This window comes from Macrobrachium nipponense, chromosome 10 (assembly GCF_015104395.2).
Source record: "Macrobrachium nipponense isolate FS-2020 chromosome 10, ASM1510439v2, whole genome shotgun sequence".
Classification (NCBI taxonomy): domain Eukaryota; kingdom Metazoa; phylum Arthropoda; class Malacostraca; order Decapoda; family Palaemonidae; genus Macrobrachium; species Macrobrachium nipponense.
In genome coordinates, this window is record NC_087204.1 from 41,983,907 (window position 1) to 42,005,443 (window position 21,537).

General features: G+C 44.6%; 1 protein-coding gene across 2 annotated transcripts in view; it reads right to left on the reverse strand.

The window, feature by feature from the left end:
• The window catches only part of LOC135223583 (zinc finger and BTB domain-containing protein 14-like), a 315,347-nt gene that overhangs the window by 52,214 nt on the left and 241,596 nt on the right, over window positions 1-21,537 (reverse strand). For both annotated transcript variants that reach the window (XM_064262123.1, XM_064262121.1), the window contains one exon: window positions 12,177-12,881. In XM_064262123.1, coding sequence (XP_064118193.1) covers window positions 12,177-12,881 — 705 coding nt within the window. The remainder of the gene's footprint in view (window positions 1-12,176; window positions 12,882-21,537) is intronic.

Consider the following 21,537-nt stretch of genomic DNA (forward strand, 5'->3'; position numbering starts at 1 on the left):
ATAATTCTTGGTTACAGAGTCCCTCCTACAGTCCTGGAGCCAAATTTGGTTCTGGATTACTTACAAATTAAATTAAATTTATTGTAAGTCGTAATTCTTATGCTGAAACTGTTCTTTAATTGAGCTTGATTATCTGAAAATATCCCGTGAGGCCATGTTTCCTAAAGAGGAAAAGCCCTTACCATATATGAAGTTTCCTTCAGGCCTAAAATTCTTCAAGCAGCACATGCCTATTCTTCTTGACCGACAAGCATGCATAATTATCATCCCCACATCACTAGATAAGAATGGGGATATAGAGAATTAACAATATAATGCATAGAAATTGGGCCAGAAGCAGCAAAAGGTCCTTGGCCTTTGGAATACTGTTGACCGAGTTGGCCAACTTGAATCACTGATTCAGTAGAAGTGTCTTGCTCTTAAAGTCGACACCATCTACCAATGGGCAACAAGACCCTGACATAACTTATAGAGGGCTGCACACTAACCCAAACAATGTGGACAGAACAGCAATACCTTCTAGTAAAAACATCTTGCAGGAACTTGCATGGCTGTGGATGTATTGGTAAGTGGAATACATTATGCATGTGTACCACAAGTCTGGCCGTTCTTAGGAAAGGCACTAAAACCATGCTAGAAAACCAACAAGTATATAGGCAGACACTTCCTGTTATTCAGTCTCCAAACATCCAAGAATATCTCCAATAACTTATGGAGCTCATCCTTAAGAATTACCCTTGGACCATCATTCCCTCTATGTATATACAATCTCCTACTAAGAGACACTTATGAGAGATTTCTGCTGAAGACAAAGGAAGCTATAAGAGGGAGATTAAACCAGTGGAGGACAACCAAAAAGAATCACAACTGCCCTTCACCATCTCCGCCATGTAACATACTGGTCCCAAGTCTCTCCATGCATGTTAGGAGGTTGCAACTGTCCATATCCCAGACCAGAACCTGAGTCTGCACTTATCCACAAAAGGTATAAAACATGACTATCAATAGATAAACCCTTTTCGCCTTAAACTGCGCTGGATAATCAGACAGGAAGCAAGTGTTCTCACTTCTTCCAAACCGAGTGAGTATAAGCATGAGGACATTACCCTGCAGCATCAGAAATGAGTTACTTGTTTTCCTCGCTAGAAACTCCCGCTGGCAACAAACCCTAAAGCTGGCTTCACAAACTCGCTGGGTTGGTGCCTCCACCTCTCTAAGAAGTCGTAGAGACAAGACAACGTAGATAATAGGTAATAACTCAAGCTAGACTGAAAATCCATCAGCATGTCTGTCAGTCTCGAGTTCATTTCCCCACAGGAAAGAGAAAGACAGCAACAGTTAAAGGACCAATAAGCGTTGTACAGCAAGAAGCGGCCTTCGGCTCTCCGCAACTTTAAAAGACACAAGACGACAAGCCAAGGCAGACCCAAAGGGACATTGTGCGTCCGAGGACGAGCAAAGTTACGAAATGCTCTCTAACTGGAGAAAGCGTTGATTCTCTTCTCCAATATTTAGAGGGTGCTGAAATACGCTAAGACAATTAAGACATATTCTCTATGTGGCCTCTTTACTCAACAAATTGAGGATACAGCAAGGCGTAGTGTCGCAACAAAACGCGACCAGCCAGAACGAGTTCCTCCAACTCCATTCAAACTCTTCTTCCGTCAGCGGGCGACGAGAGGAGACAGCTGCTGACAGGAGGTAAACAAAAGAGCTTAAAGGATTCCTCTTTCTCCGCAACCCTTGGCGACAAAAAGCAACAATTGTCGATAAGAGGTGACAACAGCTGAGTGTTGTATCGCATCCACTACGACTCAATGAGAGGAAGACAGTCTTAAGCGACTCAGGACTCAGCCAAATACGCACGAGTCAACTGCGTTCATACGAGTCAACAATGTTCGCAGTCCACATGAGTCGACTGAGGGAAAGAGAAAACGAGGCGCCAGAAGTGGGAGGCGGTGGGAGAGGAGTTACATCGACACTCCCGCCTCGTTCAAAAGCAACTGTACATATTTGAAAGCATTCCTATATGAAACTAAGTTAGAAATCTCTGAGGCTAGAATATCTAACTAAGTGAGAACTTTAGATACTACAGACAGTGTAGACTTGAAAGAGAAACATTAATCGAGGCAGTAGTAAGAGATTTGCTGATAGCCAAAGAGGAAGCAGGCAAAGAACGAACACAAGCATTACGAAGAAAATGGAATATACTAGCAAACGAGAATTTAGAAAAACCAAAACATGAGAGAGATAAACAGTCGATTGAGTCAACATATCTAAATGTGTAAAACTCACTACAGATAGATTATCATCTCAATAAATCATCTATACCTATATATTATTAAGTCTATGCATGCTAACACCTTAAACTAGGTGTTGAAGATGACAGAATGCGCCTACGGAGCGAGCATTGACCCTTACCGAAACGTTCCTTATGCAAACGCTTTAACGGTCCTAGGCAATCGCTTTGACAGTCCTTTGGCGAACGCTTTAAAGGAGAATCAGACCACGAAAAGGGCGAAGTAGGTATTGGATGGCACAGAATCCCATCGTCCCGAGAACTGACCCGGTTCCCTGGCAGTGGACACTACCAACTGTCGCAGGGCAGTCCTTGGCTTAGGCTACATACAGACGAGGGCACCAACACCTTACTTATGACAGGGAACGGGAAAAAGAGCGCACACTATGGAGGGATTCAGAACGTTCCGGTCACGAACTCAGTTCAAGTGGTATTAGAACTAAAAATAGGTTTAATGTTCTAACTTCTCGTTACGCTTTTCCTGAACCGAATGGGGAGCAGAAGGCGGAGCTACAAAGGAAGTCAATACTAGTCTACTAAAATGCCTAGTCTAAGCAAGGATAGCCTGACAGGTTTAAGTCCTGATCTAACTAATTGCTTTTGCAATCTATTAGTTTCCAGTCTTTCCTATATCTGACATACTCAGGCATAAATTTCTCAGAACAATTCCCTACATACTTCACATCTAGTAGTTCCAAGATCACACTCTGTACCCTTGCAAGTACAAAGGAATGTTGATCAGCTTCCAATTCTAACATTCCTACATAGCCTGATGTTATTGGTTTTGCTTCCGGTGGAAGATATCCTAGGAAAATGAAATTACAATACCGTAAACAGGTGTAAAACAGCCAAACTTCATAGAATACCAACAATCGCCTAGCCACAATGGCAGCAAGGAGAATTCTGACGAGCTAAAACATTCGAAACACACGTGATGGAAAACAGGTAAACTAGACAAGTCATCTGGGCAGCCATTCGATTTTTTTTTAATGCCGACGTGCCTAGTCAGTGGGTAGATATAGTTAAATTTACCTAATAGTAGGTAAGACTCATATCATATAAATTTAGTCTCGAGGTCATTCAGTGCTGAAAGGTAAATCAAGAGTAAAAAAGTTTAAATGGTGTAACTTGCAGACGCACTATGAAAAATTATTGGGAGAGGGTAGAAATTCAGATAGAATGAAGAGTATATGAACAGAGGTACAGTAAAAGAAATGAAAGGGATTGCAGCTAGAGATCAAAGGAATGCTGCATCCATCCATAAATTTATATAAAAAAGTACTTTTAGCTTGAAGTATGAAAGCAAATCCAACTCTAATTTTGTAGAACAATGTACCTTTATATTCTCTGAATGGTGATCACCAAAAAAAATATCACAAATAATCGATTACTCAAAAAGAAATCAATTATACTAGAATTTTCAATATGAAATCAAAGTACATAATCAAATCCAGTAACTGACTACGCCCACCACTAGTGGAGGCAAGTGGCTTGCACTTCAGTCAACACTGCCATGTGAGCTAGCTCCGATGTGGTACGTTTACAATTGTGTGACACCAGGAGAATATCTCAATATCCCAGGACCATTTGAACCTTCTCTATTATGTTCCAAAGTATACTGCCGAAGCATGAATCGGTAGTTGATACTCGGCTGACGAGAATGTTTCTGCTTAATATTCACCGCACCCAAACATTTCGCACCATTTTCTCCTTACTACATTCCAACCCCTACACTTTTCAGTTCTCTGCACTGGTAAAAAATATAAATTACATATGTTTTGGCTTAATTGCAAACGTTTGGCCTAAAAGAATGGCGTAACATTCAAGAATTACTTTTAGGGAATTACGTAACATTGGCTTGTGAATAGCCTATGGCTGGTAAACATCCTAAAAGCAAAAGTTTGGCCTAATGGACTGACGTAACATTCAAGAAATACCGTCATTAACCAGTGGCTATGCCCAGTAAACAAATCATGAATGCAACTTGCAAGTATCCTGCTTGTTGATGAATATGATTCAAGGTACATAATAACAAAAAAGACAACACTCATCCTGAAAGATTTCTGCTTGAAAGCTATGAAATAAACGTTCCGGTGGTTGTGTAATATGTACTGCCAAAATCTGGTGATATAACCAGAAAATAAGAATAAGCTGCTGTAAGAACTCAATGTTTCGATGAGTATGGCAGAAAACATAATTAGGTGGTTAGCCAAGTCATTACTAATACTACCATTACGGGGTGGTACTGTATGGTACCTACAATAAACAATCAAAGTGCTATCCACAAAATTTGAATCTAGGCTGCTGTATGTGGAAAACTAATAGCTATGTAATTACTGGGTAAGTCACTTACATGAAAAAAAATTACTACAAACATCTTCACAAGTGATAAGCAGAAGAAAGATATAATATGTAATGTTGTCCAATAGAACAAACCTTAAGGTCTACTACTAACTAATTATCATTAGTTTCTACATGTTCTAACAATATTCAGAAATAACAATTTATGTAATAAAATATTCAGAACCAATAATTTAAGAAACAATTACAGATAGAACCAATAGTTTCAGACACAAAATTTGAGTTTGTCATAGAGTACAGACATAAACAGCAAAGGTTAGGTTAGAACTAACAATTAATATAACAATGGCAATTTGTCAAAAATTGCATTTTTCCTAACTATACAAACCTGAGGTCCTTTTACAAAAGGAAGGTAACTAGCGGCAGCTGGAACAGTCGTAAGCTTCGAACAAGGGAGTTTGGTAGTTAACTGCTTGTCCAACAGTATGTGCGCAGCATGACTGGGAGATGAAGAATCACTTTTGCTTTAGGCCCAGGAAAAATGCAGAGTGAGGGGTGGCATGTGGTGGGACTATAAGTAAAGGACCTCAGGTTTGTATAGTTAGGAAAAATGCAATTTTCGACAAATTGCCATTTGTTCCGATACGTAATACAAACCATCGGTCCTTTTACAATAGGAAGACTCACTTCTTGGTGGGAGGAATCTGAGTCTTAAGAACAGACTGGTGTTCGCCCAACCTTGGATTCCCTCCCTGGTTGTAAGAGCAGAGGGAGGAATCCTAGCCTCTGCCCAATTGATCGGGGTATGTACCGCAGGATCAATGGTCAGACCTCTGGACCCAAGTAATAAGAGGGAGGCAAGCGTACCTCTTAAAACTAGCAAGCAAGAACTTGTTCTTGTTGCAAGAGGCAACATAGAGTTATGGTTTGTCTCTTGTTGGCTTCCACTTCCCATCCCGCCCCTTTTTGGGGGAAGTGGTGGATATTCACTCCTATCCCTAATGAAAGGGATAGGATGGGGCTCGGTCGAGTAGCTTACCTGCATCTCCTCCTGCTCCAGCGGGGGGACGACCGTGTCCCTCTGCCCACAGGTAGAGGAGAGAAAAAGATGGGGAAGAGAAGCCAGTCACACTCTCATTCACTCATCCATTCTTACAGTCACACCAGGATTCGATGCTGTTCTGCCTGCTCGGGTGCTGGGTAAGCTACACAACGTGTTGAGCAGCCACCACGGGTCTCAAGGAAAAAGTGTCCAAGGACCTGTGGGCAATATCCCGAGGGTAGAAGGAGGTGAAGGTGGTCTGGTTGGCTCAGACCCCTGCCTTCAGGACCTGTGCCACGGAGAAGTTCTTGCGGAACGCAAGGGAAGGACCAATGCCTCTGACTTCATGGGCTCTCGGACGAAGGGTACGGGTGCAGGGCAAAGCAGCATCTCATCCGTATCATTGTCGGTGAAATCCAATAGGGAGAGGATTGTGAAAGACTCGAACCTGTCGTCAGGGATCGACGGATTCTGAGTCTTAGCTGCGAAGTTCGGGACGAAATCGAGCGTCACAGATCCCCATCCCCGGGAATGTTTAACGTCGAAGGAAAGACCATGAAGTTCCCCTACTCTCTTCGCTGATGCCAGGCCCAGCAAGAAGAGGGTCTTGAGGGTCACATCCCTGTCTGATGACTCTTGGAGTGGCTCGAAGGGTCTTCGAGTCAAACTCCTAAGGATGAGAGTTACATCCCACACCGGGGGCCGGAGTTCCCTGGGTGGGCAAGACCTTTCAAAGCGCCTCATAAGCAAGATCTCGAACGAGTCCGAGATATCCAATCCCCTCAATCTCAGAACCAGTGCCGGGGCGGCTCTATATCCTTTGACTGTGAGGACGGAGAAGAGCTTTTCTTGGCGAAGAAAAACAACGAAATCCGCTACCTGCTGAAGAGTGGCTCTGAGAGGAGATAGACCCCGTCTACGACACCAACCACATAAGACGGCCCACTTTCCCTGGTACACAGCTGCAGAGGAATGTCTGACGTGTCCAGCCATCTCTGTTGCTGCTTTGCGAGAAAAGCCTCTCGCTCGAGGGAGATGGTGGATAACAGCCAGCCGTGAAGATGTAGAGACTGGACTGTCCGGTGGTACCGTTCTACGTGTGGCTGGACGAGGAGGTTGTGCCAAGGGGGAATTTCTCTCGGTGCTTCTGCAAGCAGAGCCAGCAGGTTCGGATACCAAACGGCCTGGGGCCATTTGGGAGCCACCAGGATCATCCTGAGATTCGGGGTGGCCAGCACTCGGCTGATCACCTTGCGAATCAGGCTGAACGGGGGAAAGGTGTAGGCAAAGAGGTTGTCCCACGGGCGTTGAAGAGCCTCCTCTGCAGCTGCCCATGGGTCCGGCACGGCTGAAAAAAAAACCTGGAGTTTTCTGTTGTGCCGGGTGGCGAACAGATCCACTACTGGACGCCCCCACAGGTTGAAGAGCCTTTCCGCCACATCCTGGTGTAGGGACCATTTGGACCCTATCACCTGATCCCGTTGGCTGAGCTTGTCTGCTAATACATTTCTCTTGCCTGGAATGTAGCGGGCTGACAGCACTACCGAGTGAGCCACGGCCCACTCGTGCACCTGCAGCGTCAACTGGTGCAACGGGAGAGACACTAGGCCCCCCTGTTTGTTGACATATGCCACTACTGTGGTGTTGCCGCACATCAACACCACCAAGTGTCCCATCAAGCGGTCCCGGAACTCTTGGAGAGCGAGGAACGCTGCCTTGAGCTCCAGGACACTGATGTGAAGGTGCTTGTTGTGATGGCCCCACACTCCTGCAGTCAGCAACTCCTCCAGGTGTGCGCCCCATCCCTCGGTGGATGCGTCTGAGAACAGCAACATCTCCAGGGGAGGAGTGCGGAGAGGCACTCCTCTTAAGAGGTTCCTGTTGTCCAGCCACCAGGCTAGGTCCTGCCTCACCTCCTCCATGAGGGACACGGGGAAGTACGGTGGATCCTCTGCCTGTGACCAAGTCTCCTTTAGTCTCCACTGAAGAGACCGCAAGTGAAGACGCCCGTGACAGATGGCCGATCACGACTTGCCATTGCTGAGCTGACTGTTCCTGCCGAGACAGGAACCGGTCGGCTGCCTCCCTGAATCTGCTGATCCGTCTGCGGGGAAGACTCGCCTTGCTACCGTGTCAATCAGCATACCCAGATACTTCATCCTCTGCTTGGGTTCGAGATCAGACTTTTCGAAGTTCACCATGATCCCCAGATCATGGCAGAATTCGAGAAGCCGGTCCCTGTCCCGTAAACTGCGAGCGGGAGCTCGCCAGGACTAACCAGTCGTCGAGATACCTCAGAAGACGTATCCCGGACGAGTGGGCCCAAGCAGACACCAGAGTGAACACTCGCGTGAACACCTGTGGGGCGGTTGAGAGACCGAAGCAAAGTGCCCTGAATTGGTACACCGTCCTGTCGAGGATGAAGCGGAGGTACTTCCTGGAGGATTGATGGACGGGTATCTGGAAATACGCGTCCTTCAAATCCACTGAAAGCATGAAATCATTCTCCCTGATGGAGTCAAGCACGGAACGTGCCATCTCCATCGTGAACCGAGACTGGCGAATGAATCGGTTCAGGGGAGAGAGATCTATCACCGGGCGCCAGCCCCCCGTAGACTTTTCCACCAGGAAAAGGCGGCTGTAGAAGCCCGGCGACTGATCCCTGACAGTCTCCACAGCTACTTTGCTCAGCACGGTCTTGGTCTCCTGTCGAAGTGCTACGTCCTTTGATGTTCCCGGAACGTAGGTCTGAAGATGGACCGGGTTGGAGGTGAGGAGTGGCCGAGATTCGAAGGGTAGTAGATATCCCTCCCGAAGGATGTCTACTATCCAGATCTCGGCACCGTAGCGCTGCCATGTCTCCCAGTGGCTTACCAGGCACCCCCACCTCTTCCGGCAGCAGGTGAGGGGGAACGCCGTCCCTAGCGTTTCCATCCTCTCTTCGAGGAAAGGAGGGCTGGGAGGGGGGCTGATGGCGACCTCCCCTAGCAGAAGTCGAAGGCAGAGTCTTTCCTCGGGGCTTAGACGAGGCAACCGTCTTAGCAGCCGAGGAAGCGCTAGCCAAACTCTTAGGCTTGGCCGCAGTTGATCGAGGCTGCCCAGAAGCCTTCGAAACTGCCTGGTGTACCAGACGATCACTGTCATCAGTGCGACGTCTTTCTACCGCAGCGTCCACCATCTCTCCAGGGAAGAGAGAGGAGGAACTCCATACAGGTCCGTTGCGTAGTCCCAATGCCGCCTCACGCCCAGCCGCCCTGGACACTCAGGTAAGGACTGCGTCCCTACGCCTAAGTACCAGGTTGGCCCACAGGTTTGCCGTCTGGTGGGCGAGGTGGGAAATGGCCCTACCTTCAGACTGGCAAAGTCTCCTGAAAGCCGAGTCCCCTTCAGGAGTAATATTCCCAGAGGTGGCTGCGACCTTGGACACTGTGAGGGACCACAGGTCCAGCCAGGAGACTGCCTGGAAAGCCGCCATGGCGGTGGATTCCAGGGCTAGTGCCTCCTGCTGCGAGAACCAAAGGTTCTCCGACAGGAGCTGCTGCCGAGACACTCCCGGAGTTAGCCTGGCTCGCTCCGGGTTAACCTGTTTTGGGCGGCATCAGATCCTCTGATGGCACGTAGAACCTTCTCTGTCGCAGTAGAGGAGGAGGAAGTAGCTTGGACGACCTGCCAGACTTGAGCGAACCCTCATGTCCGGAGACGAGCGATTCCACCTGGTCTAGCACTGAGTCGGCCAGCTGCGATCGCGGCAGACCCACCGTCGGTCTGGGTTCCTTTTTGGGCCCCCAGAACGACTCTAGCCGGGACGTGGGTTCAGAAGGTGGGAGCGGCGATCCTTCCCCGAGGTCGTTGTGCTGACGAATCAGCGCAATGACCTCTGCAAAGTTCCCTCTGGGTCTCGGGAGTGACCGCACCTTGAGGAGTAGGACGTCAAGCCCCTCCAACAAGAAAGACTCCTGAGACCCTCCTCCTTCAGAAGGAGGAACAGCGACAGACCCCTCTCGGTCTCCTCCTACCACTTGCGAGTACAACCTGGTCGATCCTAAGACCGTACCTGGCACGTAGAGTGTCATGGTGGGATCCCCTCATGATCACTCCTTGTAGCTTCGCCCTTCCCGGCGTAACCCGAGGAAGTTGAAGGTACAGGAGAGACAGACCTGACGCTCCCTCCTCGCTCACCGGCAGAACCGGTGTGTTTGGGGGGCTGCAGGCAATCGCCAACCCGCGGTGGCAATCGAGCTGCAGGCCTGGTCGTGCCGCTCCCCTGGGGCGAGCGGCTGGACCGAGGAGCTGCTGCTGGTCCCCCCTATCCGTCCGGTCCCTGTGGGAGCGGCGGTCAGGGGACCTGCAGAGACCATTGTCGCGGTGGGACTGGTGCGTGTTCTCCTGCGATCGAGAGGACCTCTTAACAGCCTCAGCCCGTGGCCGGTCTGGGACCGTCATGTCAACCCTGGTAACCGGCTGGTCGCTGGCCTGGCGAGAGTCACCTGAGCGGCTCTTGCCAGTCTTCCGCTCCGTGCCTTGGTCCTGGCGCCGAGCAAACTCGGGCGTCTGGGCCTTGGCTGCACGGCTGCCCGTGGGCGACCTTACACTCGGTACCTCTCGCAAACAGGCCCTTAGAAGTTCCCGAAGGAGCCTTCTTAGGGGGGGAGGAGGCAGCCGCCTTCTTCCTCGGCTTGGAAGCCTTGGAAGTCGAAGGGCGACGAAGAAGACGACGACGACACCTTCCTCTTCTTCTTCTTCTTTGTCAGCTCCCTCAGGACAGACGCCAAGTCCTCCATACAGGATGGAGCCAGGGCTGCTGTTGCCGAAGCAACAGGGCCCGGCTGCACCTGTCCGGAAGGACCAGCGTCTGGGGCAGCAACAATACGGGCTGGAACGACGTCGGCAGGTGAGGGAACAGCAGGAACAGCAGGAGCGGCAGGTACAGCAGACAGGGCAGGTACTCCAGGAGACGGGGCAGCAGCCAGCAACCTCCTGGGTACCGGCGGCAGGTCCATGGGCGAGCTCTTCGGGCATCGGAAGTCCGGGGCGGGCAGCACGACGAACCCAAGAGGTGGAGGCACGCCCCTCCTCGGCACGGCTGCGATCGAGTCCTGCACAGCGGCCGTAGGCGTCACAGACATCACGTGAGGGGTGTAAACCAGGTGAAGAGGGGCGGCGTACCCTGGAGTCGAGATCATGGTGGTAGTGGTGGTCACCGCTCCATGGGTGACCGGCACAGCCCCCGCCAGATGCTGGAGCAGTCCCTGGATGCTCGGCATGCCCTGAAGTCCCAGTCACACCCACACCTGGCCAAGGTCGTCCCCAGCAGCAGAAGCACTTGAGGAAGCAACAGTCGGGTGATTAGGAGGGGTTCGCCCTCGCCTGGGGGGGGGGGGGGGAACCCCACCCCAATCAAACGGAAGACCCTGAATACAATAGCACATCAGGGTAACGAGCGCCCTCCTCTACGCTCGACGGATCGGGCGAAGAGAAGGACCTCGAAACCCCCCCTGAAGGGGAAGGTGCCATACGCGGGAGCTGAGCCGGGGGCAGGAAAGAAGACGAAGTGTCAGTAACCAAAGGAGTCGCTGGAGAGCTTTCCGACGACTCCTTGGCAGGTCTGCGCTTCTTCCTACCCTCGTACAGCACCCACTGCACCTCCGACCAATACATACAAATACTGCACGGCTCGGCCCAAGAGCATTCTCGCCCTCGGCACCAAGCGCAAAGGGCATGCGGATAAATCTCCAGAAAGGAGCGGAAAACCCCACACTTGCGGCCCTCCACCCCCGGGCACACTCTACGGTTGATGGGGGGGGCACGGGGATAGCTCCATTGACCATTGATCCATTATCAATGTACAGTGGACCCCCCGTATTTGCATTCTCCGGATTCGCGGACTCACACATTCGCAGATTTCTCTCGGGAACATTTCCCTGCATTATTCGCGGAAAATTCGCACATTCGCGGTATTTTTCTATGAGAAATATCCACAAATTCCTGGTTTTTTTTTATCAATTTCATCATAAAATGCACTTTTTGTGATCAAACTATTTAAAAAAACCAAGTATGAAAATTTTTAGTGGTTTTTCTTAAGTTTTAACCAGCAAAATAGGCTGTTTTTAGCATTTTTATAGGGGTTCCAAACATTCGCGGATTCTAACTATTCGCGGGGGGGTCTGGTGCACATCCCCCGCGAATACGGGGGGACCACTGTAATAATAAAAAAATTAAAAAGACCGTACGTACTTACAATTTCACTTTCAAACACTGACAAACCAAGTTGAAGAATATTCACAAAACCAAAGCATACAACAATGAAACTGGCAGAGCGCGATGGTGAACACGTCCTCCACGCACACGGCCGAAAACAAAAGTAATTCTTCACCTCCCAGTCGTGCTGCTGCGCGCACTGTCAGACAAGCAGTTAACTACCAGATTCCCTTGTTCGAAGCTTACGACCGTTCCAGCTGCCGCTAGTTACCTTCCTATTGTAAAAGGACCGATGGTTTGTAATACGTATCGGAACAAATTCACAATTGTACTTACAGTCTCAACAGGATTAGGCATGTTATGACTAGTAGGTATTGGCTTGTTTTCTTCTTTTATTTTTTTATGGTGTATGTTCAAGCCAGTGGAATATGGTTCTTCGTCATCTTTTTGTTCATTGAGAGACTGGTCTCTGCTTGGGTCAATCCTACTCGGCAAAAAAACCTTCTTTTCAAGTTCAAGAGGTTCTTTCCTTGGATTGTTCAAATGCTTCTGTTCACTAACTTTCTCACTACTGCAATCACCTTGACTTGGATTCTGCTTGAAAGTGGTAGAATGATATTTAGGAATGTCATGAGCAGACTTTTCTAATGGCTGAGCTTTAGGGTGCAAAATAGGAAGGTGACTTGGCAATCTTTGGTAAGATAAAACATTTTCGGCAGTAATACTACACTGGCTTTGCTTTTTGCAGCCATCTGCCACTGAAGATAAACTAGGACTAGTAAGACCTTTTATTTTCAATGACTCTGCAACCTTCATGAACTCTGGTAAATCATGCTGAGGCACTCTTGCTTCTCCTGAGTACATATAGAGTAAAAGGTTTTCAACCTGAGATGGACCAACATCCTGCAGAACTATGACAGGGTTCTGATGATGTGTGGACGCAAACAACGAGAAAAAGAAATCACTACACGCAGACAAAATCACTTGGTGAACAGGGAAGATTTTTCTATCACAGGCAACAGTTGCATCACAAAAAAGACCCTGGAAAAGAGATAAAACAATTAATTTTATTGCATATATGTACTAGATATTACAAAGTAATATTAACTTTAAGGACAATTTTTTGAAAGCCCATTATTCAAAAGGCAATTGTTAGAAAAGATTTTTTCTAAAACCAAATATTCAAAAACAGTAGTTCGAATTTGTAATTGTTCGAATTTACAATTAATCAAAATACAAAATATTCGAACAAGCAGTGTTTCGAAATGAATATTGTTCGAATCTATAATATACTTTATCTAACCATATAGGAGAATAGGATTAATGTTAATAAACGATTAATTTAATTTAAATTTATTAAAGTTTTCTTAACATATCTTTGGACAATTTATCTTCAAAATAATCTATTACTGGAAGTAATTCAGGTGAAGATAACTCTTCTTCTACTAAATTTTCAAGTTTCAATGACTCTTTCTTCTGGGATAAATGCCAGTGCTAATAGCATTCGAATTTTGACTGAAAACTCTCTTCTTCCTGACCTGAGTCAAAAAGAAGAAAATCTTCATTCTTGAAAGTCTTCATATACTATGACTTGACTGGGAATACTATATCCTTCCTATGATAGGGTGTATATAGTCCACGATTTTCTTCTGAGCAAACCCTTCTAATTGAGCGCTTAATAGTTGAGAGTTGGCAATCCCTGAGCTCCAGATGCGCTAAGATCCTAAGATGCATTTAATTATATAATGAGGGGAGTCACATGTACCTTTTGCGTCATCTTTCCTAGATCTCTGCACTTGTACGCCAGATGGATCGCCTGCATGATTGTGTTCTTTAGAAACGGTAACATCTTCTTTTACTGATATAGTATGACATTTGCAGCCACTTGCAAATTTTATCTTGTATTTGTTTGTCTTTAACAAATAAATGTCCATTCACTAATAATATGGGCTTTCCTTGTTCACTTTGAACGAACTCAGCCCTGATAGGGTTTAAGAGCTTCTCTACTAAATAGGAAACTGTTCAAATTAGCAATGGGAACTTTAGGGTTTCAAGGATTTGTTAATAGTTTATTTTCTATTTAAGGCAATTAAAATACAAGCAATGCGATTGAGTTGTTTCTCGAATAACTGCACTTAGAGAGAGAGAGAGAGAGAGAGAGAGAGAGAGAGAGAGAGAGAGAGAGAGAGAGAGAGACGAGAGAGAGAGAGAGAGAGAGAGAGAGAGAGAGAGAGAGAGAGAGAGAGAGAGAGAGAGTGCCAACATACAAAACTGCTGTCATGCTTTTTTTTCAATAAGTCAACATTACTCATGGATTCGAACAATATTCATTTCGAAACACTGCTTATTCGAATATTTTGTATTTTGATCAATTGTAATTTCGAACAATTACGCATTCGAACTATTGTTTTTGAATATTTGGTTTTCGAAAAAAACCTTTTTGGACAATTGCCTTTCGAATGATGGTTTTTCGAAAAATTGTCCACACACACAGCCTAGCTAGTGAATTTGCTGAGGTTCAGCAAGAGTATGTTTTGTTAGGGGAATTTCCAAATCTAAATATCCACTGGATAGTGTCTTTATGGAGTCAAAGTCTGTTAATGGTCCTATGAAGTTAGCAGCAAACATTACCATTTGGAGGTACTGATGTAATCCTGGCAAATGAGTTGGCTAATTGTAAGATAAGAGGTTTGTCCTGTTTTGAATCCCGGGGTAGAGAATAGAGCTTAATCCCCTACTAGAGTTGTCACTCAATCAAAGGCTAAAATTGTTGACTTAAGAGAGCTTAATTTAGATATACGTAGGAGATTCAATATGGTGGGTAGATCTGTAAAAGGATTGCAGTCTTATGCTGAGCTAGATACTAGTTTAGATGATAAGATCAGTTGATATACAGAATCTTTAAAGGCAACACAGGAACAAGAGTTAAGGCAAGTAGAAGAGGAAGAGTCAATTTCTGATTCAACTAAACCAGTAATTTGTTAACACAATGATTTACTTTTCAGATTTTATAAACCAATAGAGGCACCTGCTAATTCTGTGGAGGGCCATAAGCAAATTATAGTACCTGATGGATACAGATATAAATTTGATTATCACATGAGCATTCTTTTTCAGGCCACTATGGTGTTCAAAAGACTAAGCAGAAATTAGCTGAGAATGTCTTCTGGCCTAAAATAAGACATGATATGACGAGACATGTAGCTTCTTCTCAGACTTGCCAAATCACTGGGAAGCCTAACCAGAAAATTCCTAAGGCCCCTCTTGTAGCACTCATTCTAAATGCTGGGGAACCATTTAAAAGAAGTGTTGATATACACAGTAGGTCCACTTCTTAAAATCAGTAGTGGAAATTAATATATTTCAACAATTATTCGATCGTATGTCTAGATATCTCAAAACCATACCTTCAGGAACATTAAAAGTGTAAAGGTAGTGGAGGCACTACCAAGTCTCTTCTCAAAATTTGGTTTACCTAAGGTCTTACAATCAAATTATGAAATCAATTTTACCTGGAAATATTTTATTACACAAAGGCACAGAGATGAGGAAAGCCTAAGAGGAGAGACTGTACTCAAGAGGACATGAAACACAGGAACAGGAGAAAAAGACTTAAGATAGAAACACCTGGGAAAGGCTCACCAAAAACAGGCATAAACTTGAGATTAAGTTGAGCAGGTAACAATTCTTATAGTATAAGTATTATAATGCAATTATAATTGTGGTAATACGATTAATTCACCTCAGAACCTGTGTATCATGTTATGAAATGTATGTTTTCTGTGTTCAGATTCCCACATTTAAAGATAACATGTGCTAAGTAATCCCACTTTTCATTTTGAAGTACCGTAAGACAGAGAGAGTGAAAGCTCATAAGCCTTTTGAAGAGGGTTGTATTCATACTTTGAGAATGTCTTAGCCAAGCTGATTTCTTTATCGGCGCAAACACGTACGTAAGACCTCCCAGGCCGCACTGTTATTCAACCCCTTGAAAATAGACGAGTTAAGGTAATTTTTTATCGTTCCGATCGGGCTTGTACGGACCTTGTTCATTCTGCTCCATAACCCTATAGAGATGACGTAGTATGTTTTCGTTTTGCTAACCGCCCCATAGGCCATATACACTTACGGGGATAGAGAACCTTATTCATTTGCTTTTGAGACGTAGCGGCGTGCATTAGAGAGTTTAAAACATTATCTCTCTCTCTCTCTCTCTCTCTCTCTCTCTCTCTCTCTCTCTCTCTCTCTCTCTCTCTCTCTCTCTCTCTCTCTCTCTCTCTCTCTCAGTTGCGAGCCTGTTTCAGTAACTTAACGTAGCTCACGTTAATTTTGTATTTGAGAAGGTCACTCAGTAACTGTCTTTATGTATGTGTTGTTTGTGGAATCTGAACATAGTATTATTTCTGTTAGTTTCGTGAAGGCGCCCAGGAAAATAGTGAAAAAGTGTAAAATTGTAACAGGCCTTTTGATTGAAGCTGCAGCTGTGTATTAGGTATTTTTACAAATGTTTTGAAGTGCACTTTGAGGTTTTATCATTTTTTTTTAACACATTTATCTTTTGCTTTGTTCTTTATATGCTTAATGGTTTGTACTGTCACAATGATTTAATTTGGTTTTCGTATTATGACAATTATGGTTTTTGGCCTTGTCCTTTATTTTGTTTAATTAGTTTGAATAATATTTTATTATGATATTGTTTGAATCTAACACTTGCAAATTAATTTTTATTTAATGAAATATCATTTCAAATTTAATTATTGCTTTATTATTTAATTTAATTAATTTTCTTGATAAACTTTGATTTAATTTTGCTTAATAACTAATTCAAGAATTAATTAAACTTTTGTTTTCAAGTAATAATTTCCCTGATATTGTGAATTTCACTTATAAATTTTGAATTTAGAAATAATTTTTTTGTATTTAAAATTTATGAGTATTTTATTACAACCCAAGTATTAAGCATTGCATTTTATTTTTGTTTAGGTAGAAACAGAGTGATAATTGTGATGTTTCCCACAAATAAAACAGAATCAGGGAAATACTTAGATTTGAATTTGCAGGAGTGATGCCCTTTAATTAAGATTACCTCACACCTATTTTAATGAACTTAGACTGATTGTTTTCTTGACTGTTCAGTTAAGAAAAAGGGATCACTCTTAACTTTAGAATATTCAGTCGTTTAATATTTGTGATGAAGGGTCAGGTGTCTGTCTGTAGTGAGGTAAGTAATAACCAGGTACTTGAACAAACTGTGCCTTAAGTACAAAGGGTGTCCCAGATCCAGGAATAAAAGGGTCTCTTGTACTAGCAAGTACAAATGGTAAGTGTAGTAACCAGATACTTGGCAATTGGGGTTAACAAATATTAATGGTGTCCAGACACAGATCTTTGACTACTTTGTGCACCAAGTATTAATGGTATCCAGACCCAGATACTCTAGGCCACTTCATCACACAATACAGTGCATAGTTTTTGCATATGTACAGTTGACCCCAGCCTACTCATGGTTCTGGTTTCAAAGCTTCACCTATTTGTGGATTTTCTGTGTGGAATGTATATCCACATTATTCACAGAAAAATGATATTGTTATTGTACAATAAAGTTTCATACATACTTACCTGGCAGATATATACTTAGCTATAGACTCCGTCGTCCCCGATAGAAATTCGAATTTCGCGGCACACGCTACAGGTAGGTAGGTCAGGTGATCTACCGGCCTGCCGCTGGGTGGCAGGAATAGGAACTATTACCTTCTAAGGACAGATTTTTTCTCTTCCACCTGTCTCCTGAGGGGAGGCTGGGTGGGCCATTCAATCGTATATATCTGCCAGGTAAGTATGTATGAAACTTATTGTACAATAATTCAATTTCATCATTTTCAACCCTTTCACATTCAACCTTGGCCCTATCAGATATACTTAGCTGATTGGCACCTTTGGCGGTGGGTAAGAGACAGCTAATTACTGATTAGACAGGTAAACAACATATGTTGTAGGTAATAAATAAATAAAACCTTGGTTCCTATGTGTTTAGACGAAGGGTTGACCTCCTAGCTATTGCTAAGAGTCTGCTTCGTCTCAAGAGCCTCAGCGAGGATGTGACCTATGGCTAAGAGTTCTTGTAGATCTGTCAATGGGGTCTTATCCACTTACTTGACAGAATCTAATGGTTATTTGTCAAAGGGGCCCTATCCACTTACCTGACAAAACACCTATGCCTACTGGCATAATTAAGGAGCACAACACCGATCCCGATCACCTGATCCTAACACGAGGGTTTGTGCTTAATTTGAAAAGAGCTATCCCCAAACTCATTTCAAATAACCCAAAGAAAATAGTATACTTATGTTAAAATAAAATTTTTTAACTCACTAGTTAAGGATCAGTGTCGGCTCCCTATCCCAGCAACGTATCCGTAGACACGTAACCAAGAGAGAAGGATCTCTCATAGGTCAACTTGACCTCCTTCGTGCAAAGAGAAGACAACACAGAGTTGCATCTCCCGTAAATTACAGCTAATATGTCTCTCACGACATATTGTTATGGAAAGAACAAGAATTGTTAAAAGCTCGCACTTCAAGCGCTTTTAATTCTCAGCTGTTTGAAGGAATCATCAAGTTACTTAAGAAGTGCTTTAGAGATCACACTGTTCCAAAGAAGACCAGGGCTTTCTTTGAAATTGATTCTCTTCTGGATGAAGCCTAGAGCCTGGCTTGTGCCTGGCTGGCGCCTCGCGCCTGTCTGACGCCTCGCGCTTGGCTGGCGCATGTTGCTTGCCTGGCGCCTGGCTAGCGCCTTGCGCCTGCCTGGAGCCTCGCGCCTGGCGCCTGGCTGACTTCTCCCCACTTGCTGGAGCTTCGAGCTTGTTAAAGAGTCTCGAGGAAACTGGCGATGCCCACATCGGACACTTTTTCCGATTTATTTGCCTCTAGCGCATCTGCGCCAGGCTCCTTCTCCTCATCAGACAATGACAGTGTTTATTTGGACTGTCTTCCTCTGGCGTCTTTACGCCTGTTCTGGTATTTTGGCGCCTGATTGGCGCTACATTGTCCGAAAGTCCTTAACATCCACAATCGTTTATCAGGAGACTGGAGAAGGGTGGAAGAAATTCTTTCACTTTGAGCTTTTGGTCTCTCCGGTAAGGGGAGGTGATTGTAATCAGCTACATCCAGTAGACGATAGGATATCTAACCGTACGAGAGATAAGAGTCTTCCTCCGAGGAGGGTCCTTCTTGAATACTTCCGTGCTCACGAGATCTCTTCTTACATGTTGAAGGGGTGTCTCGTTGCAGAATCTTCCCTATCCTTGCCCGAAGGAAGGGAAGAAGCCTGGAAGTCGAAGGAGACTCCGAGCTGAAATTGGGAGTACTCCTGATTTCTAGCTCTTTATTGTATCCCTCTGAACACCTTCTGGGAAGCATTTCGAGCCGTCATCGCATACCAAAGACTCTGTAGGCAAACGTTTGAACCATTCTACTGTAGATGAAAACGTAAGTACTCTGCCTGGACAACGAAACCTCTATCTGAAAACATTGAATCAGGAATAGGGGGTTTCAGTTCTTTTGCTAGACATACTATGCTGGCAAGAACCCATTGTCTAGTCTGCATAGAATCTGATGCGAGATTCCAATGCTCAAAAAATTCACTTGTCTTCTTGGTCGTTTAGGACCCAGAGAAACAAAGAATTCCCTCATAAAAAATTTCTCAAAGAAGTTTGATGAGGAGCAGTTCCATCTTGTCGGAACATGGAATCTGTGGCCACAAAAAAAGATCCCATTAGAAGTACATGATATCCTACTCTTGTCATATTAAGGTATATATCGTATAAGATCCCGAAGATCTTAATCCTCTGCTATCTCCAATTCCCTTTGTAGAGACAGAGTATAGCCTTTTACTGCGTTCTTTGATAGCAGATATATACAAAGGTGATTCTTCCCTCTGAAAGGGAAGAAAAAACCGCTATGTGGTTCACAGAGGTATCGGAAGAGGACAGTTTCCTCATTCCCTCTAGCACGATCTGCAGCAATTCTATGTCTAGGCCATGACTATTGTCCATCTACCTTGAAAAATCCTCTCATTGATGTCCACTTCTGGTCAGTCTGCATGCAGACAGACTCAGAGTGGAGAGGTTGTTAAGGTCCATTTAATAATAGATGCTGATAGAATATCCAGACTCTCTTGGAAAAGACTTCCAAAAACATGCTGTGAGAAGAACGTGACCTCTGTGAATCCAACCTCTCTGAAGCCAAAATGAGGCATAAATATTATCCTCTCTTTCTTAGATGCCCTTTATCTTAAATTCTGTAAAGAATTTATATTTATATTTATATTTAGGGGAAAAAAAAAAAAAGACTATAGTATATTCCCCTTTCTATAAAATAAAGATGGCGTATATTGCTACCTCTCTTGGTTCGAGGAAAAGGAAGCATTCTATAGGAAGCCTGTTCTTCTTCTACCTTGTTAAGAGATCTATGAAGAAGACTTTCCGCAGGTTTCTCACAACTCTTTCCAATAAATGTTAGACATACGTTAACAGTTATTATCGTCGATCGAGAAGGTTCTCACGGACATGAAATATCTTGCATCGAACCTCTTAAGGATCGTTACGTTCCCTGTCTGTTTTCCAAATAGGTTCTCTTTTTTAACGCGAACAGGAGCGAAAAAAGAGATTCTCGATGCTCTTTGCGATATGAGAGAGTCGTGGAATTGGCCTAAGTGATAAAAAGGGTAACGAAATCAGGAACGATTCTTGCCGTTACCGAGCCTGCTGTCCGAGAGGCTACTGGATTCTTAGGTTAATAACTCGCTAAAACGAGAAAATATCTTGGATGGTGCTCTTGGCCCATTGCGCCAGGCTGGCGCTTCTGGCGCAATTTTGCGCTAGGCTGGCGCTTCTGGCGCATTGCGCCAGGTTGGCGCTTCTAGCGCTTTGCGCCAGGCTGGCGCTTTCTTCTAATTCTCTTTATGTTATGTGTCAGAACATCTGTGCCTTTATGGTACCCGACCTCCTTTCACATGTTAATTCCGTTCTTAGTAGGAAAAAACTCTTATATACGAAGTATAGTCCATTCAGGGAAACCATTTCTGCCACGAAGAGAATGTTTCCCATCCCACTCATCCATCTTCTCTTGAGCAATATCCGATTCTAAAAAGGTTGTGTGCGTTTCTCGAAAGACTTGACCATACCGTAGTCTTAAAGTGAATTCTCTACGACATCCATCTTCTCACTAAGCATGTATTCTAATAAGCCATGCTTTCGTAAGCATGAGAGCATTATATAATATAATGTTCTACTGCTTAGAATCCTTTAATAATGTTACCTACGGTAAACAGCATTGAAAGGTTTATAATATCTTTCTTATTGAAAGCTTCTTAGAAAAAGGCAGACAATATTTTATTTGTGTTAGCTTAACTATCTCCTCCATTCGAGACTAAGTCCATGATTGTGGGGGGATATACGGTTAACCATTCGATCCCGTTGGAGAGAGATGTAATCAACTAATCATGACCGAGAACCGGAAGGTACTGTATTCAGTATTGGGCCTTAGAATGACAGCCCGGCAGTCTCGCTCGCTGCCTGACTGCATTCATCATGAGTTGCCAGTTACTTCATTCAATGAAGGAATATAATACAATTATTCTCGAGCCTAAGGAAGCTCTTAATAATGCAAATTTAAGCCAAACAACCTTTGTTAAA